At 41.5% G+C, this 25,722-nt stretch overlaps 1 protein-coding gene across 2 annotated transcripts in view; it reads left to right on the forward strand.

Moving 5' to 3' along the window:
• The window catches only part of fbxl6 (F-box and leucine-rich repeat protein 6), a 28,011-nt gene extending 3,668 nt beyond the window's left edge, over window positions 1-24,343 (forward strand). Inside the window, exons 2-11 of one of the 2 annotated variants that reach the window (XM_016665597.1) lie at window positions 1,610-2,062; window positions 2,158-2,316; window positions 2,396-2,459; window positions 3,859-3,990; window positions 4,169-4,276; window positions 4,349-4,462; window positions 5,478-5,709; window positions 6,607-6,850; window positions 7,101-7,269; window positions 23,936-24,343. In XM_016665597.1, the coding sequence (XP_016521083.1) occupies window positions 1,623-2,062; window positions 2,158-2,316; window positions 2,396-2,459; window positions 3,859-3,990; window positions 4,169-4,276; window positions 4,349-4,462; window positions 5,478-5,709; window positions 6,607-6,850; window positions 7,101-7,230 (1,623 nt within the window). In that variant the 5' untranslated portion in view covers window positions 1,610-1,622 and the 3' untranslated portion in view covers window positions 7,231-7,269; window positions 23,936-24,343. Of the gene's footprint in view, window positions 1-1,609; window positions 2,063-2,157; window positions 2,317-2,395; window positions 2,460-3,858; window positions 3,991-4,168; window positions 4,277-4,348; window positions 4,463-5,477; window positions 5,710-6,606; window positions 6,851-7,100; window positions 7,567-23,935 lie in introns of those variants that run through there. The other variant, XM_007541275.2, reaches the window with a different exon arrangement.
• The last annotated feature ends 1,379 nt before the right edge of the window (window positions 24,344-25,722 follow it).

A 25,722-nucleotide genomic window follows, 5' to 3' on the forward strand; every position in this document is an offset into this window, starting at 1 on the left:
CACAGTCCAAAAACATGACTATCAGGTTAATTGGCCTCTCCAAATTGCCCCTAGGTGTGTGTGTCTCTGTGTTGTCCTGCGACAGACTGGCAACCTGTCCAGGGTGACCCCGCCTCTCGACCAGAAGGTTAGCTGGAGATTGGCATCAGCAACCCCCCCGACCCCACTAAGGGACAAGGGTGTAAGAAAATGGAGTGATCAGGCTGTGACACGGTTTGACTTTAAAAAGGATGATTTCTCAATTTATTATGATGAGAACAACATATAGAAAACAACCGTGTTATAGGCCGCCCGCTCCAAGTCCTATACAAAACAAAAGTACATGACAAAACTTAAGTTAATAAATCTATAAATAAACTGGATGTATTTAGATGAAAAATAAACAGCACATACCTCTCAGGCAGGACAACAAGACAAAAGGGGAGAGTCTAAGGGCGCAAACAATTTAAAGACAATACCACAGAAGAAGAAATAAAAACGAGGGGCTTCCGATCTTAAAGTAACACGGTTAAAACAATGACAGTTTTTTTTAGAGGTGTTTCAGTCAGGTAAGGAACATTACAAGTAACTATACAAATAACCAAAAAAAGACATTTTGTGTAATTTTAACAAAAGAGAAATACAACCAGGTTACAGATGAATATTTATAGAAATATTAAAACAACAGACTTAATATTAAGATTGTGGAAAACTGACAAGGTTCCTCAGTTTAAAATGTGGTTAAGTGATTTTACCGAGATTCTTCATTTGGAGAAACTGCGGTATGATGTTGTGGGCTCCACTAATAAGTTCTGTAGTATCTGGCAGCCGTTTTTGGACCTTCTTTCTCAGACTGACCCCGACGCTCGCTCAGCCTCTTAGTATGCCACCTAAAGTGTAAATGGTAACCAGTGCAGTGTAACCAGTTATTTCGATAACTGCCTTGACTTGTTTTTATTTTATTTTATTTTTAGTTATTGTATGTTTTTATTTGCATTATTGTATTGGTACGACTATATTTTTCTTATACAGTAATTTGTTAAATACATATATGCTTCATACTCTTGTGTATCATTTATGTATGCTGTATTTTGAAAAACTCAATAAATATATTGATAAAAAAACAAAAAGAAAAACAGACTTGACATGGAAATGTGTAAATAAGAGCTGGTTAGACTGGGTTTGGAAGTGGAAGCTGCTGGTGGGACTGGTTTATCCAGAGTGGGGCCTGGGGAATCTGAAGGCAACACCTCAGTTTTCTGTTTATTGATATAAGTGGTTTTCCATCAGGATCTACCTGAAAAACAAATATGTTTTCACATTTGTACACATTGCAGAGCATGAAATGACGCTACTTTGTGAATTCTCATGTTTACTCTTTTCTTTATAATTTGTGGCTTTTATTCTCAGTTCTGGATCTGAAAATACAATTGTTCCAGCTCAAATCAAAGCAGAAACAGATTACACTGTTAAGATATCTGAAGGATAATTAAAGATTTTTTTTGCAAAATGATCCCCTTTTTATAGCATAAAGAAGCAAGATTACAATTTTATGTGCTTGAACTTGACAGTGTAAAAAATGTCTAATCAATTAATTTCCTGTTTTTGTCTCCTTGCTGATTAAAACCAGGACAGCAGCAGCGATGGACGCCTCAGCCCAGAGCGGAGGAACGGGCGGCGGAGGAACGGGCGGCGACGCAACAGCGAGGAAACCAACGCCGAAAAGAAAGGAGGGCGAAAAAGCAAGGAAAGCCAAAAGGGCCAGAGTGTCCCGACCCGCATTCACCATCCAGCAGGGCGAAGACATGCTTCTCTACATATCCAACACTTCGTCTCAGTCTGAAGGCTTGCTTTGGACTAGCAGGAGGAAAAATGTTTCCAAAGCAAAGTTGCTTAAGAATCAAAAAAAGAAGAAAAAAACAGTATGTTCTAAATCTAGACTGAAAAGGAAAACAGTGAAGGAGGAAGAAGAGGACAGGTTTCCTGAGGAGGACAGGTGGGGGCAGCTTTTACCTGAGGAGGTGCTGGTCAACATCTTCCAGATGCTGGTTGTTCAGGACGGCGCGGTGCCTTTCCTATGCAGGTATTAACAGCATTTCACACGAGGAGCTGCCTTCAGTCTTTGACTGAGAGGATTCAGAGTTTGGGGTCCGACTCGCTGTTGTTTTTGCGGTGCAGGGTCAGCAGAGTCTGTCGCCTGTGGAACGCCGCCGCCGCCACTTTAACTCTGTGGAGGAAGGTGGTGGTAAGTCACTGCTGGATCCAACCAGCAAGAGGTCAGACTGAGAAGACCTCAAACAGGATAAAGGAGACGTTTACCTGGCTGGCTCAAAACAGGTCAGGGCTTCAGATGGTTTAATCACTGATTTAAATCCAAACTAAACGCCCTTAAACATGAGTCGTTGTTCTTATTTAGATTCTCCCAGCTGAGTGACTTCACTCTGTGTCACTGGGCAACCAGCGTTGACTTCGCTTTAGAGGTAATGCTGAAACAAATACTTTCTGCTCTGTCCTTTGAAGGAGGAGGACGCACCTTCTCTGTCTCCCTGTCCTCCCCATCTTCCCTGCTCAGCGTCTGTGTCCTGTGTTTTCAGAGTCTTTCTTTTGAAAAGCTTCCAAAGTTGCAAATTATGGATCTGGTCAGCTGGTCTCAACGCAATTGAAACATTTTTTCCACTGGGAAACCGGGTAAGGGGGAACCTTCGTGTCCCGACGGGACATTCTTCACTGGATATACGATGGATTCTGGATGGAAGTGGAAGACCGTGTGTCTGACGATGCCGTCAGTCGAGGATGTTGAAGATGTGTAGATGATTGGATTCACGATAACAGGGTTTCTGCTTATTGGAGTTGGCTGAGCCGCCTTTTAGCCACTTCAAGGCTGCCGGGTCCGGTTGATGGAATCTGCAGAGCGATCAACACTCAGACTGAGATGATACGGGAGCTGAGCGCAGACTGGGTGTGATCCTGGAACAGGACCGAGGCCGGCCAGCGGATCTCGGACTCAGAATGGATACGGTGTGAACGTTGTTCGCTCGGATCAGGCAGGAGACCCTAAATTTGGCTGTTTGGATTTGCCATTGAGAAGCTCCAGAGAGACTTTCAAGGCAGGCAGTAAACTGATGTCAGCCTGACCTAAACAACTTTCTGCTATCTGAATCTGGACCCGGGCTGGGCTTGGCTGGCCAGCGATCCTCCCCTGGTTGTTGTGTCTAAAGAGGGCTCTGTTCTGCTGCCCCCCTCCCTGGAACATCTGTGGCCCTGAACTGATTAAGCTGGTGGTGAACGCCAAGATCGTACAGACAATCACAGATAATCACAGATAATCACAGATAATCACAGATAATCGGGTGCTTCAGTCAGGCTTCATGGTCTGACACACACATAACTCAGATGAGACCCATTTGCACGTCACACCTCCTCCTTGTACCCGGCTTGTTTTGCCTACATGTGTTTATATGTGGTTAGGTCCCGAGGTGTTTTCCTTCATCTCAAACTGCCTTCAAAGAACAGAGTGTGAGACAGGCGGTTTTTGTCCTCTCCTAACCTGATGGTTTTCTTATTTGTCCTATTTCCTCCTGCAAGGCGGCGCCTGTCAGGCTGCGAGGCCTCAGCCAACTATCCCCCCTCTCATCCCCCCCCCGTGTTGTTGTGTAATGGATGGTTGTAACTGAAACTGCAGTTTCATTGTCTTTGTGACAATGACAATAAAATTCTTCTGATTCTGATTCTCAAAAACAGTTTAAATCTGCAGCTTCCCACATCATCTGAAAAGCTACATCAGTTATTCTCCACTTGGTTATCAAAGATAACAAAATACTAACTACACATTTTCTAAGCTATTGTTAATTGTGCTTCTCTTGTTTTTATCTCCTTCAGACTGTCTCTGAGTTTTGTCCTCACCTGCGTTCAGTCCACCTGTCTTACTGCAGAGGAGTGACAGGCAGCGGCCTGCGCAGCTTGGGCCTGCACAGCCGCAACCTCCAGCGACTCAACCTGCAGCATTCAGAGGTTGGTGGGTCGACTGGTGGGATGGTTGGTGGGATGATTAATAGTTAATAGTCTTAGATCCAATGTAGTCGTTCAGAACAAGCATCTAATAAATGCTTTATATTAACTAATTTACTGTGTGATTTAATAATAAGCTGGTTGATCTGAACCAGTTGTCAGTGTTTTTTCTGTGGTGCAGTTTCAGGTGGAGGGACTGGTGGACTTCCTGGAGGAACATGGGAAGCAGATCAGGCAGATGCTCTTCACCCGCAGCCACAGGAATGACAAAGTTCTGGCAGCAATCGCTGTGAGGTTCATGTTTTTATGCCTGCCTGCTGCTCTGAACTCTTCTTACAGATCGATGTGCTTGTCTTTGCAGAAAGGATTTTGTCCTGATCTGGAGCTGCTGGAAGTTAACAAGAAGCTGGACAGTAAAGACACAGAACTATCTGTTTGCTTTCAGTCGCTACAGAAGGCCTGTCCCAAACTGAAGGTCATTAAAATCTAGTTTTACTAAATTATTCAAACTGAAGTTTTCTGTTAGTCACAACTTTCCAACAGCTCTTCACACATCATATGGTCTCCAGACCAACCAGGATCAGCTGTGATTGGCTGTGATTGGTTGTGATTGGCTGTGGTTGGCTGTGATTGGCTGCATTTATTATGACACCTCCAAATGGAAGCCAGTCCACACCCTGAATGCCTCAGGCTAGCTGGATCTACACAGTTCCCATGTGCAGCACAGAGGAGGTTTCTGTACCTTCATCATCAGTTCCAGTCCTGCTGTGGAAACCATCAGAGACCTGATGTGAGACCATGAAGGAGAGTTTTTCTGCCTTCCTGTTGCATAGATTCAAACTGGTGAAGCACTCTGCATTTATCTCTGAGTGCAATCAGACGGACATAAAGTCCAAAATTAACAAGCCTGAAAGCTTGTTGCTATTTTAACGGCACCTATTAAAACTCTTCTCCTCATCACTGAATTATATGCCAGGATTTCTCTTTAAAATCAAGTTTTTAAAAAAACGTATTGTGAAAAACCTGCTGCTGTTAACCATCTAATAATGCACAATTTGGAGGTGTGTGTCTCTGGTAGTTCTTCTAGCTCTCTGATAATGAACCAGCATCAGGTTTAGTGCCTGAGAAACTCCAGAAGATCTTTCTCAGACCTTCAGAGTCTGATTTCTATGAGAGACTCAGCAAATCAAAAACCTTCCAGATATATTGAGCTTACCCTGCAATGGACTGGTGACCTGTCCAGGTGACTCCGCCTCTCACCTGTTGACCTCTGGGGATAGGCACCAGCACCACTCACAACCACAGTGGGGATAAGCATGTTGGATGGTGGATGGATGGATTTAACTTTTATTCCACAGACTGAAGGAAAAATGTAAAGCATGCAAACAAATTTAAAAGAGTTTTCTACTTATATTGATTTGTTTTGTACGACACCAGACTTTTTTCCCCTTTTGATAATCCGATAATCTTGTTTTCTCCCTTCCTTTCAGATTTTCCGGATGTTTAACATCCAAATTCAGCACAAGGCGATGCGTAAAAGAGGCGAGTCAGAAGCCGGATTCCCGCTGCTGGATGAGTTTTGTATTGCCAACACAGAGTATTCCTACATGACCGACCAGGTTCTGCTGGACGTTCTGTTCGGCTCCACCAGACTGCGAGTGCTGGACCTACGAGGCTCCACACGGATCACAACCTTTGGTCTGGCCCAGTTACCGTGTCCAAGTGTGTAAAAGACGCCACATTTCTGCCTTTCCTTCGTACATGTTTACTGAGCAAATTATTCAAGCAACAATAGGAGTTAGCACTAGCTTAGCTCTGGAGATTACTTCACAAATATCACTTAATTCATTACCATCTCTGTTCAGTCCGCTTCAACCCAACTCCAGTCCGTTTGCCTAGTCAAAGTCCAGTTCGGTTGGTAAGGTGTGAATGCTAACTGACCTCTGACCTCTGGCCCTCCAAGCCTGGGTCTTGGTTCGGTTTGAATGTGAACACCAAGTGGAGCGGAGACCACTCCAACAGCAGGAAGTGGACTACAGCACAGATCTCACCACTAGAAAAAACCCAAAAAATTATTTTTATAATTTAGATTTATTACTTTTATATTATTGCAGTGAGACTTTTTGACCTTGAAGTAAAACATTATTATATCATATTAATTATATTACAGTGTATTGTATTATATATTACCTTGCTGTTGTTATTATTATCATGTATTAATTATTTTTTACATTTAAATAGATAATTTTACATTATGACAGAACCAGAAAAAGTTTTTAAAATAGAACAAAGCACATTTAGTCAATAAAATGTCTTACAATAATTAACAAATCAATTTTATTTTCTTGCTGCATTTAATTAGACTTTGGTGCCATAATGAAAAATCTAAAAACATCTTAAAGAGTTTGGATACCTGTTCCTCAGGTCAGTCAGGTGAACATATTCATACATAATAATACATATAAGACATCAACCAGCGCTCTGTTTGCTAAAATGAGCAGCTGAAGAGTTTCATTGTAAAAAATGATTAAAGTTTGTGTAGGACAGTCAGCGGACCGTACTACGGCGGCTGATAGGAGACATTTGATGATCAGTTTTGCTTTTTAAAATGTCTTCCAGAGCTTGAGTGTCTGTTCTGGGGTCAATATTTTACTAAAAACATCGGATTCACGTCAGTGAAGAAGAACCTTCAGCTGCTGATGGAGAAGTGGGGTCCGACGCTGCAGCAGCTCGACATCACCAATCAGCCGTTTACCGAGGCCGACCTGGAGGTGGCGCTGGCGTTCCTCGCTCAGGTTGCTGAAGCCGACATGCTGCTCTCGCTGAACCTCAGCGGCACCAAGATAACAGCGCAGGCTCTGAGGTAAGCCATCCGTCACCTGTACCTTTAATATTCATCACCTGGCTTTTCTGGCTGGCATGTCTTTTCCAACAGGTTTATCCTTCGTAAGTGATGCTGCTGTTTGCTTTATGTTAAAGGTTGTCTACATTTAATATAAAGTCTAAACAATGCAGTAAACTATACGCAGTAAAAACTTTGATTCACTTGATGCTGTTCGTCTCAAGCCCTGCAGTTGTTAAAAATCCTTCTCTCTCTGCGCCTCTTCCTGCAGGCCGGTCGTCGAACGAATGACCTCTCTGGGTTACCTCAACCTTTCATCGTGTCGCAACCTTCCAAGAGGAGTGAAAAAGATTTACCGCAGCCAGGAAGAAATCCAAGAGCTGTTGACCAATCTGCACTGAGTCTCTTATTCAGCTGAACATTTGGTGCTTCGTGCCTTTGATAATGTTGGGGAACTGTTAGAGTTTTCTTTCTGATTCTTTTCAAAATCTAAAAAAATTAAAGCTGTTCCAGAAGGCATGGGAGGTGAAAATAACAATGCATTTTATTTAAAATACCCTTTATGTATCAAATTGAAATCACAAAGGGCTCATTACAGGCGAGCTCCCACCAATACTGTACTTTTATTCCCAACACACTCCCGGTATTAAGCGGTTCAGACCTATGGACTCCTGGGCTTGGATAATTTTTATTTGAAAACATTTTAATACATTTTAGAATGTCTGACTTATTTTTTTTAAAAATCCCTCATGACCAAAACATTTTACAAGTGAAAATAAAATGTTTCTACAAAAAGTGTTATATTATTATGTTCCACTAGATGGTACTATTTTTAAGGAAGAGCAGAAAAGACATTTCTCTGAACTTCCTTTCTGGAAAATTATTGAAAACAGTATAGACTTATTGTTGAACTTCATGTTTTTCTGGTGACTAAAGTGTGAAAACCTCATTAGCACCAGACCCTGAACATAAAACATAACATTTGCTTGTTAAAAGAAAAATATTTAATAAGAAAAAGGTAAACATTACATCAATTTATTGGACCTCATTAAAGGTGGAAAAGGGGAAGTCGCCCCTTGCTCCAATTACATCCACACAAAAAATCACATTTGACCCCAGAGAAAAAACTGAAAACTTTATGCAAAGAGAACCATCTGATTGCATCACAGAACAATAACCATCATTTCCAACACAAACAAAAAGTGGAACCCATTAAAACAGTTAACAAGCAGATTATTAGGCAAAAGACACACAAAAAAAATCCCTTTAATTTTAACTTTCCCTTTGATATTCAAATACTTATGATAAGTGTTAAAGCGTCATTTTGATGACAGCTAATTTATTAAGTATTTTATGACTAACACAAATGTAGGAATTTTCCATCACATATAAGATGCTGGTTTGGATTCCAGGTAAGGTGAAATGAAATAAGTTTCACTAATGGATGAATGGCAATAAAATTCATACTGAAAGTGAGAATACTTGTTAGATTCACTTATTTTAAAACTGAATTTACTTTTTTAATGATAACAAACTGAGACCTGTGGCAGGATCTGTAATACACCTTTCGATCAGCTGGAGGTATGTAAGGTTCTCCTTGGTGTTGGGGTCAAAGAAACCCTTGGTGTCATCATCTGGATCAGATAAGATCTGGTTCATCTCTTCATCAAAGTAACCTCTTTGGTATGCCACCTGTACGGGCACCCTGTGACTGTGGACTGGATCTATTATTCCTCCTGTTGCTATCTGTGCCTCCAGAAGACGGATCCCGTGATCCTTAACAATCAGATCTTTCTTCAGGGCCTGGAACAAAGAAATTGTGTTTCCAGTGTAGGGATCTTTGTACCCTGTGACTGCTCTTTCTGCTGAAATCAGTTTGTCCTTCCATTCTTTACCAACCAGTCTCTGACCAACAGCTTCCTCTACAGAAAGTTTCTTGTTCTCCACTGGGTCGATCATGAAACCAGTGGCGGCTTGGGCTTCCAGCAGAACCAGAGAGGTGCCTGGAGTCAGTAGACCTCGGCGTTTGGCTTCATAGATGCTCAGCGTCTCCTTGGTGGACTGGATGTACACTCCTGCAATGCTGTTGGTTCCTTCAAGGTATTTACGTACTGAATCCATTTCACTGACTTCAGCCACTGTGACATCTTCATCAACAATTTTCTTGTAGAGTTCCTCATCAATAATTTTTGATTCAACTAGTTCAGTCAGGTTGACATCTTTTCTGATTCCCTTGAAGATTTTTTCCTCAGTAGTCTCTGTGATTGTTGTTGCCGTACTCGTTGTTGTTGTTGTTGTGGTCTTCTGCTGAATGATGGTCAACACGATTTCCAAGAAGTGTTCGATGGTGAGAGTTCCAGCTTTGAACTGCTGGACAAGATCTCTCCTCTTTTCCTCTGTGATGTATTTGGAGTAAAGCAAATCCCACAGAGAAACTGTGGTGCCTTTGTATTTTCCTCCAGCTTTGGTTGTTGTTGTAGACTTCAAGATGACCTTTGTGGCCTCATCAACAAAGAAATAGAACTCGCCTTTCTTCACAATGACCAATAAACTGAGACCTGTGGCAGGATCTGTAATACACCTTTCGATCAGCTGGAGGTATGTAAGGTTCTCCTTGGTGTTGGGGTCAAAGAAACCCTTGGTGTCATCATCTGGATCAGATAAGATCTGGTTCATCTCTTCATCAAAGTAACCTCTTTGGTATGCCACCTGTACGGGCACCCTGTGACTGTGGACTGGATCTATTATTCCTCCTGTTGCTATCTGTGCCTCCAGAAGACGGATCCCGTGATCCTTAACAATCAGATCTTTCTTCAGGGCCTGGAACAAAGAAATTGTGTTTCCAGTGTAGGGATCTTTGTACCCTGTGACTGCTCTTTCTGCTGAAATCAGTTTGTCCTTCCATTCTTTACCAACCAGTCTCTGACCAACAGCTTCCTCTACAGAAAGTTTCTTGTTCTCCACTGGGTCGATCATGAAACCAGTGGCGGCTTGGGCTTCCAGCAGAACCAGAGAGGTGCCTGTCCTTGGTGGACTGGATGTACACTCCTGCAATGCTGTTGGTTCCTTCAAGGTATTTACGTACTGAATCCATTTCACTGACTTCAGCCACTGTGACATCTTCATCAACAATTTTCTTGTAGAGTTCCTCATCAATAATTTTTGATTCAACTAGTTCAGTCAGGTTGACATCTTTTCTGATTCCCTTGAAGATTTTTTCCTCAGTAGTCTCTGTGATTGTTGTTGCCGTACTCGTTGTTGTTGTTGTTGTGGTCTTCTGCTGAATGATGGTCAAGACGATTTCCAAGAAGTGTTCGATGGTGAGAGTTCCAGCTTTGAACTGCTGGACAAGATCTCTCCTCTTTTCCTCTGTGATGTATTTGGAGTAAAGCAAATCCCACAGAGAAACTGTGGTGCCTTTGTATTTTCCTCCAGCTTTGGTTGTTGTTGTAGACTTCAAGATGACCTTTGTGGCCTCATCAACAAAGAAATAGAACTCGCCTTTCCTCACAATGGACAGTAGGTTTAGGTCCGTATGTGGATCTTTGGCACACCTTTCGATCAGCTGGAGGTATGTAAGGTTCTCCTTGGTGTTGGGGTCAAAGAAACCCTTGGTGTCATCATCTGGATCAGATAAGATCTGGTTCATCTCTTCATCAAAGTAACCTCTTTGGTATGCCACCTGTACGGGCACCCTGTGACTGTGGACTGGATCTATTATTCCTCCTGTTGCTATCTGTGCCTCCAGAAGACGGATCCCGTGATCCTTAACAATCAGATCTTTCTTCAGGGCCTGGAACAAAGAAATTGTGTTTCCAGTGTAGGGATCTTTGTATCCTGTGACTGCTCTTTCTGCTGAGAGCAATTTCTTCTTCCACTCTTTCCCAACTACTCCTTGAGCAACAGCTTCCTCTACTGAAAGTTTCTTGTTGTTTACTGGGTCAACGACAAAGCCAGTGGCAGCTTGGGCTTCCAGAAGAATTAGGGAGGTACCAGGAGTCAGTAGACCTCGGCACTTAGCTTCATAAATGCTCATAACGGTCTTTGTTGATTCCACTCTCACACCTGCTATGCAGTTTGTCGCACCAAGGTACTTCTGAATGGACTCAATTTCTGTCACATTTTCCTCACTTATTTGGCCCTGCATTATTTTGTCGAAAATCTCCTTTGTGATAATTTTTGACTCTAACAGTTCACTAGCTGATACCTGTTTTCTTAGTCCTTTGAACTTTCTTTCTTTAGTTGAGAGTTCTGTGATAATAACTGTCAGGATTTCAATGATTTCCTCTAATTTCAAAGCTCCTGTTTTGTACTGTCTTATCAGCTGCTGTCTCTTTTCTGCTGAGATACATTCAGAAAGCAATAACTCCCACACTGTTATTTCGTTGTTCTTGAATTTTCCTACATACAGGGAAATACTTTTGTTTTTGAAGGCAAGCTCCACCTGCTCATCCGCATGAAACTCTTTGGATTCATCAACATCCAATGGCAGGAGAAGGAGTCCAGTTTTGGAATCTCTTTCACATCGACTCATCAGTTGAACGTAGGATAAATTTTCATTGGTATTTGGGTCAAAGTAACCCTTTGCATCATCACTTGGGTTTTGCAGAATTTTGTGAGTTTCTTCATCGAGGAATCCTTTTTTAATAGCAACTTGAGCAGGTACTCTGTGGCTTTGATTTGGGTCGATAATTCCTCCAGTTGCTATCTGTGCTTCAAGAAGATGGAGGCCTTCACTTCTTTCAATAAGTCGTTCTGTCATCGCTTCAAACAGGGATATGGTGCTGTCTGTGTAAGGATCTTTAAAGCCAGTGACAGCACGCTGTGCTGAAAGAAGTTGCTCAAGGACATCTGTTCCAATTACCTTCTCCTTTACACCCTCATCAACTGAATAGAACTTATTGCTGACAGGATCAATCACCCATCCTGTTGCAGATTGTGCTTTAAGCAGTACAAGTGCAATGCCGGGAGTCAAAAGATTTTTTTGTTTTGCCTCATAAATGCTCATTACATCCTGGGTTGGATAAATTTTGATTCCAGCAATGCTTGCAGTTCCCCGAAGATATCTTGTCACAATTTCACTTTTGCTTACTTCATCAAAGTTTAGCTTTCCTTCCTTAACCTGTATGAATGTGGCCGAGTCAATAATATCAGAATCCAGGAGTTGTTGTGAAGAGACTTCCTTTCTCAGCCCCATTGTCACTTTGGGGGCTTCCCTTTCCAGTTTTTCAATTGTGGAAATCACTAATGTGATTATTGTTTGGGTGTTCATCTGCTTTGTTTTGACTTTTTCAATAAATTCTAGTTGCTGATCTTCAGTGAAGTAACAAGAGTGAATCAAGTCCCAGAGAGAAACAGATTTTCCCAAATATCGTCCCACACTTACACTTACAAATGTCTTTTCAAACTCTTGCCTTATTTCTGCTTCTGTGTATATCTTGTCTGTTTTTGCTCTTGTCTTTGGTGTGTCATTCAGTGGCAGGAGAAGGAGTCCAGTGTCTTTATCTTTCACACATCTGCTCAACATTTGCATATATGTCAGATTTTCTTGAGTCTTTGGGTCGAAGAAGCCCTTTGTGTCATCAGTGGGGTCTGTTAAGATTTGATTGAGTTCTGCATCAAAATAACCTTTCCTGTATGCAACCTCTAGAGGTAAATGAAGGCATTTCAATGGATCGATGATACCACCAGTAGCAATTTGGGCCTCAAGTAAACGAATACCATGCTGTTTGACAATAAGATCCTTTTTCAAGGCTTGGAATAGAGAGATCTTTTGACCTGTGTATGGGTCTTTGTAACCGGTGACAGCTTTCTCTGCAGACAACAGCTTTTCGTACATTTGTGGACCAATGACTTTTTCTTTTAGTGCTTCTTCCACTGTAAGTTTTTGGTTTTTTAGAGGATCTACAATGAATCCTGTGGCCGCCTGAGCTTCAAGGAGACAAAGGGCAGTGCCTGGAGTGAGGATGCCCATTTTCTGTGCCTCATTGATGCTTAGTTTCTGATTGGAGGGTTGTAGTATCAATCCTGCTACACAGCTTGTCCCTTGGAGACAGGCTCTTACACTGTCCATCTTCATTACATCGGTACTTGAAAGCTTTCCATCAATTATACTTTTGTATGTTTTTTCATCTACAATTTCAAGATCCAAGAGATCCACAACAGACACCTCTCCCCTGAGACCTTCAAAGTTCAGCTCTGCTTGCTGTTTTATCTCTTTGCTCTCAATGATATCTATAATGATTACTGTCAGTTGCTCAACAGTGATTTTCCGGGACCTGAAAAGTTTGAAAAGGTCCTGTCGTTTGTCTTCAGACAGATATTCTGAATTGATTGCTTCCCACAGAGTTGTGTTGCCCTTGAATCTGCCATACTTGACAGTAATTATTGTCCTATGGAAAATTTCCCTCATGTTGTCATCAATATTTATTCTGGTGCTCTTGCTTTTCAGAGGTAAGAGGCACAGGCCAGTACTGGGATCTTTGACACATCTAGCCAGGAGCTGCAAGTATGTCAGGTTCTCATGGGTATTGGGGTCAAAGAAACCTTTGGTGTCGTCACTTGGATCACTCAAAATCTGATTCATCTCCTCATTGAAGTATCCCCTCTTATAGGCTACATGTACAGGTATGCGGTGGCTGTTCACCGGATCAATGATACCACCAGTGGCAATCTGTGCCTCCAGAAGTCGAATCCCATGGTCTTTCAGGATCAGGTCTTTTTGCATAGCTTGGAACAGAGAAATTATTTTTCCATCATGTGGATCTTTATACCCAGTGACTGCTCTCTCTGCTGAACGCAGCTTCTGACAGACATCAGGTCCCACAATTTTAGCTTTGACAGCATCATCCACTGAAAACTTCCTGTTTCCAATGGGGTCAATAATGAACCCAGTAGCTGCTTGTGCCTCCAGCAGAATCAGAGCAGTTCCTGGCATCAGCTTTCCTTTTTGTCTGGCTTGGTAGATTGTTATAACTTGGGAATCTGGAAGCAGAATACCTGCGATGCTGTCTTTTCCCTGTAAGTAAACATTTACATTTTCATCCTCTATTACGTCCTTTATTGACTTTTTTCCATCTTCCAACTCCTTCATCACTTTCTCACTGATGATTTCTGCTTCAACAAGCTGCTTGGCTGTGACAGTTTCCCGTATGCCCTCAAAGACGGTTTTTGTTGTTTTTACTGATGTTTCTATGGTCTCCAAAATCATCTTAATGATTGTAGTGATATTTAACTTACCTTCCTTGTATTTCTGAAATATGTCTTGCCTCTGGTGTTCATTGAAGTACTCTGACATCAGTAGTTCCCACAAAGAGACTGTCATTCCCATGTACTTCCCAAATGTCACTTTGATTTTTTCAGTTTTGAAGACAGTTTTTGTTTTGTAGTCAATAAAGCTAGAATTAAATTTGCCTGATTTGTCATGTAGAGGAAGAAGGCACAATCCAGTGCCAGGATCAGTGACACACCTTTCAATCAGCTGAAGGTATGTAAGGTTGTCTTCTGTATTTGGGTCAAAAAATCCTTTCGTGTCATCTCCTTCATCTTCCAGTATCTTATTCATTTCTTCATCAAAATAGCCTCTCTTAAAGGCCACTTGAGTGGGAAGTCTGTGGCTGTTGATTGGATCAATTATTCCACCAGTGGCAATTTGTGCCTCCAGTAGCCGGATCCCATGTTCCTTAACGATGAGATCCTTGGACATAGCTTGAAATAGGGATATGGTCTCTCCTGAATAAGGATCTTTGTATCCAGTCACTGCTCGCTCAGCTGAAAGCAGCTTCAAATGACATTCGGGGCCAACAAGTTTGTGCTTAATAGCTTCATCCACTGTGTATTTTTTGTTTCCTACAGGATCAATCATGAACCCAGTTGCTGCTTGTGCTTCCAGCAGAACAAGTGCTGTGCCTGGCATCACTATCCCTTGCTTCATGGCTTGATAAATGCTTATTCTCTGATTGGTTGAGAGATCAGCAATGCCTGCTATGCTGCCTTTGCCTTCCAGGTATTCTTTCACGGTTTCCATCAACATCACATCCTGGGTTGTGGTCTTCCCCTTTTGCAAGTCTTCATATGTTTCTTTGTCAATGATCTTTGACTCCAATAGTTCACTGGAGGAAATGCCTTTGCGCAGACCTTTGAATGCAATGCAGACAGGAAGGAGCAACAAGCCAGTTTCTGGCTCCACAGTGCATGTTTCCAGAAGGTTTTGGTAGTTAAGATATTCTTGTGTGCTTGGATTGTAAAATACCTTCAGCTCAGACATGTGGTCACTAAGCAAAGCCTTTTCATAAAGGCCCTTTTGGATCGCGGCATCAGTTGAGATGCTGGTCTTCTCCACAGGGTCAAAGATGCCTTTGCTGGCTATCTGTGCTTCCAGTAACCTCAAGCCATAATCTCTGGGGACTAAATCTTTTTGCATAGCCTGGTACACAGATATAATTTGATTGGTGTAGGGGTCTATGTACCCACTGATGGCTTTCTCTGCAGTGAGAAGTTTCTCCCTCATTTCTGGACCAACTACTCCTTCTTTAACAGCATCGGCAACAGGAAGTATACGGTTTCCTATCGGATCTATGACGCCCACAGTGGCTGCTTGTGCTTCAAGCAGAGCTAATGCAGTTCCCGGTTTAAGCAGATGTTTTTTCATGGCCTGATAAATGGTGAATTTCTCCCCTGTCTTCTCCAGAAATATGCCTGCCACAGGTTCATGGACTTCATATCCATGTTTCTTCATGGCAGTGTTCTGACTGATGGACACCATAATGACCTGAAAAGAAGTGGTAAAACATAAAGAGTCATTGAAATTGGCTTATTCTATAGCTAACTTTTATTTTAGGGAATGCAGCACCCAGAAGAAATGACCTGAGTTGAACATCATTTCATCCACAATCAAATCAGAGATGGAAATGTGAATGATTTCATTTGCAAGTTGCTGGCAGAAGCTGAGTTCAAGACATTAAGAAATGCCTCCAGCGGTCAAAAATACTAAATGAAGGTGAGCAGAAACAGAGGATTTCTACTATGCTCAGAATGGGGTCCTCCACCCAGCTGAAGGAGTTTAATTTGGCTCTCACTTTGGGTTTACATGAGATCAGGTATTTAAACAGTGCATTTGGAGAGCATTAATGCAGAAGGTAATTTGATAATTTCATTCTCCTGGTCCACCTTACATCCATACTGAACCATTCCTTCTAGGTGCTTAAATTTGGTCTCCTGGTTCGTTTCTAACCTTTCGGTTTCGTTAAGAGTCGTAGAAGTAGATCCTCAACTGCTCCAGTTGTTCCAGTTCAGGAAGGCGGATGCAGGATTTAATGGTCAGAGCCGCTGAACTTTTAAGGTTTACTCCTGAAAAAGAAAGACGATAGTTTTATTTTTCTCACACTATCAGTGAGATGGTTGTAGTTTCATGATGTTTCTTTTTATCATGAGTATTTTAAAGCCCTCTGTTTCTGGGAGTACCAGTGCTGCAGCCGAGACCAGAACCAGAGCCCAACGCTACATGATGCAATAAAATGTGAAACATGATCAAAATTGCTCCAATGGCTCTGAAAGATCCACGTTCCCATAAAAATAACTAGATGTTAAATTTAATCAACATCGTTATCAATTCAAACTCTTTGTTCTGCTTTGCTTCCACCTGTCTGCCACAATCTGCTCAGTTTGAATGCTGCACAAACCAAGTCATGCAGCCAATAGAAATACAGAGGAAAGCTGTTACCATGGAGACAGATTTAAATACCAAACTACCCAGCTCCCATCAGTCTCTGCTCCAAAAGCCGAAACATACTGTAGAAGTGGTGGGACTTATGGCTCTTCGGGATCCAATCACTTCAAGGAACCGTTCAGATGATCCAGTTTTGAAAATATTCATCTTTGTAAGAACAACCATTTCATCCCAAATATAGTTTAATTAATTTTTACAAGTTCACTAAATAAGTTTAACTATCTGTAAGTTAAAAGACAACTGTATATTCTTGCAGATAAAAGTATACTTGATTAAATATGTATCTTTGTTAAATATAAAATAGATATTATTTATAGAAAATTGCAAATAGAAATGTAAAAATACTAAATATAGTATTTTTACAAGTGTTGCATTGATAAAAAAAAAATAATGCTATTTGTACAATGTAAAAAAAATAATCATAGAAAATGCAACAAATAGCAGACGAAGAAAGTGGGCATGAGTTGCTTTCTGGACCATCAAAAATAACAATTATGAAGAACAATAACCCCGGAGCAACACGCAAGAACCAAGAAGGAAGCGCAACAGGGCCGTGCAGAGGCCACTAACGGGGCAGGAGCTCAAAGAAAAAGGGGCCCATCTAACCACCTTCTAGGACAGAATATTAACAAACAGATTTCAGAGTTTAATAAACAATGATAAATTACAAAACTGTGAGATATACAATCAAAGCTAAGGAAAATCTCTATACAGAGCATACAGCTATGCATATGTAAGATATTTTATTAGTAATTTCTTTCTGCAGGTCTATTTTGTTATAGGAAAGTTTTGCAATATTCAAACCCGCAATTTAGCAAGATATGTAAATCAGAGCTGGACCACCAGACATATTTAGTCTTTACAGAATTACACTATTAAAAATGTAAACAAGGACACAATGCAACCTTTAGTGACTGTAATCTATAAAACAGAGCTGCCTGTTTGCTGCAGTGGAGATGAAGATGGTTCATTCAGGAAAGCAGAGCTGCAGCAAACTTTAAGGTGGAACTGCAGAGAAAAGAGAAAAACAAAAGCAAATATTGAATTGTTAATGGATGTCACCATGAGAAAAGCCTGCTGAGTTTAGCTTAAAAAACTTTTTTCTCACATGACGTCGTGGGCGGGGCCTAAAATCACTACAAATGCAAATAAAAGTTTATGTTTGGCAAATAACTTTTTAAGTTCACGAGACAAAAATGAGTTATTTAATTTAGAAAAAAAGATTTTTAAACAAAATGTTTTGCTTTTAAAAAAGAAATAATTACAATTCCAAAACTTTTGATTACAATTTTATTTTACTTAATTGAGGTTCGTTTTTTTTCATTGAATAATTGGGAAAAAATAAATAAATAACTTCATACTCTGTGAACCAGACCCTAAACTTAAAGTCTGGTTGAGTTTTTTCCTTCATTAATGACTTTTATTACATACATTTTATCTATCATGGTAGTTCAGGTGAGTTATTTTTAATTCTAAATGAATATCCTTGATGGTCTTTTATTTAAGTGCTATTCTCCTTCAGGGTACATTTACCTAACGCCAGAATAAATGCAATGTACTTTATGCAGCAAAGGAAATTAGACATTTATCCATTATGGAGATGATCGGTTTGGGACGGGCGATGTTCCCCTATTGCATAATCAATACTGAAGAATGACTGATATCATTGACGATACAGGGAAGAAGCTTTCAGTTATCTAGCTTTGCTAGCAGAGTCGTTAGCTAGCAGCTAGCTAGTAGCACAACAACAACAGCCTGTATGATAAAAATCCTGAATGATAGATCAGAACAGTGTCTCCTCCCCTCAGTAGTTCTTCAGAGAAAGGCAGACAGAGGCCTGTCAGTGTCTGTTGTATTTCATTTCCTCTCTGCTTAAACCGCTGAAGCAGAAACGAGACTTCAATGTTTTCTGTCATCTGACCAGCAGCAGGTCTGCTCCACTTTATTCACCAAAACGTTTTAATTCACCAGAAACTGATCTGTAATCTGAACGTTCGCTACGTTCAGCTCCAGTTAGCCGCCTGATCTCACTGTGGAGAGGCAACTGGGTCACGAGCAAAAGGTCAAAGGTAACAAGGTGACCGGAAGGCTTATTATGTTGTAGAAAAAAACAAAACAATAATTTTAGTACATGTTATTATGTCAGAAGAGGGCTTAGGAAATAATACAGCAATAAATAAATAAATTGACCAAAAGGGCCCTTGGGGGCAAGGAGCAAAAGGGGCAGGTGCTCAAGCCCCCCTAGCCCCCCCCGTGATTGCTTCACAGTCCGCTGTGTGCATCAGAGTAGCAGCCACCTAGCATGCTAACCGTCAGCCACAGAGAGCAACAAGCATGCCCTCCGAGCGCTTATGGTCCTGTACTTTATTTCAATAAACATAATTTTGAAATACATGGGATTATAATAGCTACTGCAATGTGCTTAGAGCATAACAAAAACAAAGAACGACTCTCACTGAGGCTCGAGTCATACCGTTCATCGTAAAGAGGCTCCGTTCAAAAGAATCAGATCGTTCATGAATGTCACATCACTATAAGGCCGTCTTTGGTCACATCTAGGGCTCCACCTTTCAGAAATCCAAATAAGGGACGCCCCCCACGGCGTGTCGCCCGACTCTCATGGGGTGGGACGTCCGCTGCAGTGATGGATAATATTTCATGGCAATGTTTTTGTTTTTAAAAAGTGATCCAGAGAGCAACCGTTCATACATAGAGTACTCCAAAACTGTTCTCCAGTCAGAGCATATCTTAAACATGTTTAATTAAGCAAGTGTAAAATGTAAACGGCTCAAGTACTGAGTGACTGATCATAACACCTGATTTAATATTCAAAATGTGTCCTCAGACAGCCAAAAGTACAAGTTATGTGAAAATTCTAGTATTGTAAAGAATATTAATAAAATATTTATACATATAAGGAGATAGATTTGGAGGCTGGTTCTAGGACAAATTTACCACTAGGGGTAGTCGGTGCTTTTTCATGGGGACACTTAAAAAAATGAAACAAAAAAACAGAGCAATATTTCATCATTTGATATATGAAGTGAGCCAAAAAGCCACTTGTGTCTCCAGAGATCCAGGCTGCAGATCCCTGGCAGATGGAAAGTCTGATTCTACACAGCAGCTAAAGGTGCAGCACTATAATTTTTAATTCAATGTTAAAGTAAAATTGTGAAGGTTAAAAAATCCACCACTGAGCATTAACAAAAGACATTTATTTAGCATAATTTCTTCTGTACCCCGTTGGCCCCCATCTAGATCCGCCCCTGGGCTGCAGGTCTGTGTCTGACATTAATTATACAGTAAATGACCACTGAACACTGAATTCATAAAAGATGTCAACATTTCTTAATAAAACAAACAGAAAGCTCTAACAAACCTTTTAAAAGTAGGAAATATTTATGTATTCACTGTTAATCTCTCGGTATGATTTGTTCTCTAAATCACCATTTGTATTATGATACATTAAATAAGCAAATAATCAACTCCTAACAGTCGACTAAAAGCACAATAAGAAGCTGAATAATAAAATGTTCTCCCATATCAGCCTCAGGAGATGACTGAGGGATGAAGAGATGCTGATTTCTGGTTCTGTAGGTTCTGATGGGTCTGCAGTTCCTCTCCTGATCCATTCTGTCTATCATACAGCAGCACCGCGCCACGATGGACACTTTTTTTGATCTTGATTGCCTGTATTCATCCTCACTAACATTATTCACTCTGGGATTTGCGTCTTCCCTCTCACGTCTGTATCTTTACGAGGTTTTGGTTCTAAGGACGGTGGCGTATCGGGCTGAGGACGTTTTAAAAAGACGGGTTGATAGCAGCTCACTGCGGCTGCGTAGTGTCCGTCTCTAGGCAACAGCATCGGTCCGTAGCGTTCTGGGGTCCTTTTTACGTCCCGCCACAACAATTTAGCTGACCTTAATATTTCCTGTTTTAATTTGGTCATTGTTGTTACACTTAGTGTTGATGTAGATGAGGATCTACGTTTGAACTTGAGGCTGGTGGGATATTCACACTCGCCACTGTGTCGATCACGACAAACAGGAGATGGGATTTCTTCGCAGTCTGTCTTTACTGAGTTGTTACAGCAGTGGTACAGATGTGCAGCAGAAGGTAGGCTTGGAGTTGGAGATGTGGTCATAACAGAAATAAGCCCACATTAATTCACCTTACACATTTATCTAATACAAGTGGCAGCAGTGACACCTGCTGGCCACAAACTGACCACACGTTCATCAAATGCTATGACCGTTAGCTAGAGGTTCACCGACGTGAAGTAACTTAAAGGTCACAATAAACAGGCACATCAAACATGTACGGATACTAACAAGAGCACACGAAACAGCAATAAACCAAAATACTTGAATAACTACGTAACAGGTACTCACAGGTGAAAAGCTAACAATGTGCAGCATCCGGCCCGACGACCCCAACGTGATCACACAGCACAGCTGGAACCACTAAATAAAACTACCTTAACACATTTAACAAAACACAAGTCAGGAACGCACATCCACCCCAGCTGCACGCCTCCACTGAGATACGGGTTTCTGCAGCTGCTGAAAGTGCCATGGAGAAGTCACCACTGGGTGGCGCTCCTGCTCCTCCCAGGCCAAACCAAGCAACACCCGGACCAATCTGAATAACAAACATTGATGTCCACCCGAGCCTTTGTGACAGTGGACATGTGTGTGATAGGCGAGTCTATCGGACATTTATAGAAATACGGAACAAATCGTCCCGTATCGGTTCAATACGGGACGATTCCGTATTTTAACCCTAGACATCGTTCTTGGACATTTTGTTTTCTCATCGTAAATTCAACACTATCACTGTAGAGCTAGCTTTGCTAGCATCACACCTAGCTTACCTTTCTTCGCGCTTCCGTCTGGAAAGCGAATCGCTGCAGATTTACTTGTCGCTATGCTTTCTTTTGGATGTTTTACAGAAAAAGTCGTTATGATTTATGTAGCGGAATTACTGCCGATTGGACAGAGGAGCTGCATGCGAAGGAAAGGGCGCGGATGGCAGACAGCCGTAAGAAAAACACGCGATTAGCGTCGAGTCCGGATTTTAATCAGTACGTTTTGCATCCAATGAAAACAAGTATGTCAAGTAATTAATTGGACAATATTCTGGAATTTTAGTCATATTTCCATAGTCATGGTCTTGAAATAAAAACCCGTGATGAAACCATGATGGTTTCTGGTACCATCGTATGGTTTCTAGTGTGCATCATCACTGTTTCTTCTGGGTGTGATACTAAACAGGTCACATTGCAGATTCAATGAACTATTTGCTCATGCTCTGTTTTTTTTTTTTAACAAAACATGGGTGGAACCTGGAAAAGCCAGTAAGTCCATATGGTGACAGGAAGCACAGAAATAAAGAAAACAAACAATTGCCACTGTATTATGAACACCATTAACCAGTGGAGCAACTACACATTATTCAGGTGGATGCGAAAACATAAATCGCCCCCGAGGCGACGATACGTGAAGTGTAAAAATCGCTACATTTACCTCGTTATGTGCGAGAGGTGAATGAGCGTGAGGAGCGCTGAAGTGGATGGGAAAACATAATCGGTGCGTCGCCCCCTCCAGACGGGGTTTTGGCGCCCCCTCTGGTGCTGCGCCCCTATGCGTTGCATACCCACTTTTTGCGCCTCTGCCATTAACAAAACTAAGACTCATGTCTAAATCACAAGCTTTCAGAAACTATGAGCTAGCTACATAAAGAAGCTAACACCCATTACAGAAAGGAAAATGTCTGATTAATGCCTTCTAGACACAGACACTCCTTTCTAAAAATCTTCTAATTTCTCTGAGGTTTGAACAACTTTAACTTTAATCAACCAAAGTAAAGATAGACTCAGTGCTTCTGAATTCAACCTGACATTTGGATGCTCTTAAAGGACCGAGAAACTTGACTACAATACTTTATTCATTTATTTCGGTGGATATTTACTCTTCATTCTAATGACAATAAAGAACGTCCCAACAGGGGGCGCCAGCAGGATATTATCAGAGGTTACGCACAAAACCATCACCTGACCCACAGCCGCATCTCCAACACGCATCATGTGTCACACAAAACCAGCACAAGCCTGAGCCACACAAATACAGTGTTACAATGTGCATGGCCCACTGAAACAGCGGACCTTTTTTAATTTTTTTTTTTTATAAATTATTCTAAATACTGAAGACATAAAAGCAAAGCCTGCCTGTGTGATCCACGGTAGGAGGGAGGAGATTTTCAGGTTCAGGTGGCGTCTGAGAAGGTGAAGCAACAATGTTTGCTTCAATTCTACTCTTGGCGAACATTTCAAGTAGATTTAACTGTTTAACCCGCAGTCTTAGCGCCACGCTCAGGAAGACGCACTGAGATGTCACGGTCAAGAAGCATAAATTACTCCTTTAAAGAATGTTATGAACAACTATACATGTCCAAAGCAAAGGAAATATCTTAAACTGGCTCAAAGATCTAAATCTCCCAAAGATGAGTGATGCTACACAAGAGGCTCTCAACGCAGAGCTCACAGTGGAAGAGATCCTACATGTAATCAAATCATTTCCCAGTGCCAAAGCCCCAGGACCAGATGGTTTTGGAACTGAGCTCTATAAAAGATATGCCAGGAAAATTGGTCCTCTTCTCCATTCGCTCACTCTCTTGATTCAGGAAGAGAATCATACCATGTATGAAGCTAATATAACAGAGGTTTCATCACATCGTCCTACTTCATCATTGAATTCTGACATCAAAATATTCGCTAAAGTACTGGCAAATAGGCTACAAAGACATTTTTCTTCTATTGTTCACCCGGACCAAACGGGCTTTGTTCCCCCCCCAAAAAACTGATGACACTGATGACCATTTTACAATAGATTGATATCAGATATATTGATATCTGATAGTAACACCGGTGTTATGCCAGATTTACCAATGTTTTATTTTATAATCTTTTTTATCCGATTACTCGATTAATCGTAAGAATAACCGATAGATTACTCGACTACTAAAATATTTATTTACAACAGCCCTACAAGAAAGTAATATTAAAATTGTGGAAACGTGACAAAGTTCCTCAGTTTAAAATGTGGTTAGCTGAATTTACTGAGGTGCTTCATTTGGAGGCTCGCTGCCAGCCGGGCCTTTGGACAGGCAGTGAAACCACTTATTTAGATAAAATTAAAATGCCACTTTTAATTTTATTTTATATTTAGTTGTTGTATGTCATATTGGTAAAAGTATATTTTTCCTTATACAGTAATCTGTTATATAGATGCTTCATATGCTTGTGTATGATTTATGTATGTTGTATTTTGAAAACTTAATATATATATTTAAAAAAAAGATGTCACAGTCAGGCAGCCGGGTGACTAACGGAGCGAGATCACCGGTACTGAATGTGAAACCACAAAGTGTTGGTTCGCCAACAACCGGACTCACAGCTACAGAACCACTTACCGGGTCGCACAGTGACCAGACGCGAGTCTCATTCATTGTTTCATGATGAACCTGAAGGCAGCAGCAGCTCCTATGGCCAACTCTTCCTCTTCCTCTGTTTGCTCCTCCTCTTCATCACCTCTTGTTATTTCTACCTTCTGATCCGGTTCAAATTAAAAAGGCTAATAACGGTACTCATCACTGTTTGGCTGGAGGAGCCAGGCAGTTGGACCTTTACACGTCATTTACCCAGAATGCATTGCAGCATGAACAACATGGCGACGTTCCTGTGACAATATTTTATTAAAATTTATAAAAACTAGACAGCGCACAGTATTCTTACTGTATTGTTTTTTAATCTAAAATAAATATTTTCCAAATAAGGCCTATTTTTATAGCTAATAGTGGTTCCCTTTAAAATGCTGCAGGTGCTAGCAGTTTCCAGAAAAGGTCAATAAACTCTGCTTGGCCCCTCATGGGCAGTTAGGGCAAATGTATTTCATTTAACTGGCATAAAACGTAAAGGAATTATAATCCACTGTTCTCGTGTTTTTAAAAACCCTTTGTGTCGATAAAGAAGCTGTTGCTACTTTCTTTTTTTAAAGGTAATGAGGGGCAATGAGAGAGGGAAGACATGCGGTGAGTGTCGCCAGGCTGGGAATCGAACCTGCGGCCACCGCCACCAGGACTAAAGCCTCCTTATGTGGGCCGTGTTTGCCCCTGTGCCACCACAGCGCCCCCTGCTGTTCCTTTCTTAAAGACAGGAAGTGACTCCCACACATGGATGATGGGATGTACAGTAGATCCCACAATGTGATGGATTATTACTGCACAGAAAATATACGAGATTTTAATGGGAATATATAGAAGGCATGTGTGTCTGCTTATTGGTGACACAGAAAAAGGACAGAGTGAATAACTTTGCTGCAGAGATCTTCTATGCAGGAAAGTAAACAGGTGGGTTATTCGTCCTTCACCATTAAAAGTTATTTTTAGTCCCAATTATGAAAGTACTGGGATGTTGGACTGAAGGAGAGAAGCGAGGAGCTGCAGGGAGTCGACAGCCGGGCCAGTGAAGCGACTGCAGCCTGAAGTTTGTCAGGAAAGAAAAACTGATCTTACTGATCGGAGCAGAGGTCTGCTCGCTCCTCAGTGATCCTGCCATAATCGTAGCTTCACCTGAGGTTTTCTTTTCTCATGTCTGAGCCAAATGAAGGAGGAACTATTTGACCGGAGCAGCTGCCTGCCTGCTTTGTACACTTAGCCCCGCCCACTTCCTGTTCCTGTCCGTCCTGTTGTTCCTCCACGCCCCCTGGTGGTGAGTCCTGCTGACTCACCACCAGGGGGCGTGCCTGAGTGACATTCAGTACCACCATTCCACCCAAAGATGGCAGCACTGAGAGTTTTAGGTAAAATATTGCAGAACTTCACAAATTTACACAAAATCGTCAAAATTCACACAGCAACAAAGAACCCAGAATAATGTTTAGACAGTTTATCTGGAAAAACGTTGATTTGGGGTTAATTACCCCTCTGCCCCCCTTCCCACACACAGCTGGGCTTCTGGACACAGTACCTCTGAATGCAGCTGGATGGCGACGGACAGGAAGCGGCGCTGCAGACTGACGGACCGTCCTCTCTCTGATGGGAAAGATGGCGGCAGAACAACCTGAGCAGGAGACAAACATGTTTACTGAAAACTCCCACAATGCAC

The sequence above is a fragment of the Poecilia formosa genome, unplaced genomic scaffold (genome assembly GCF_000485575.1).
Source record: "Poecilia formosa unplaced genomic scaffold, Poecilia_formosa-5.1.2 Scaffold598, whole genome shotgun sequence".
NCBI classification, from domain to species: Eukaryota; Metazoa; Chordata; class Actinopteri; order Cyprinodontiformes; family Poeciliidae; genus Poecilia; species Poecilia formosa.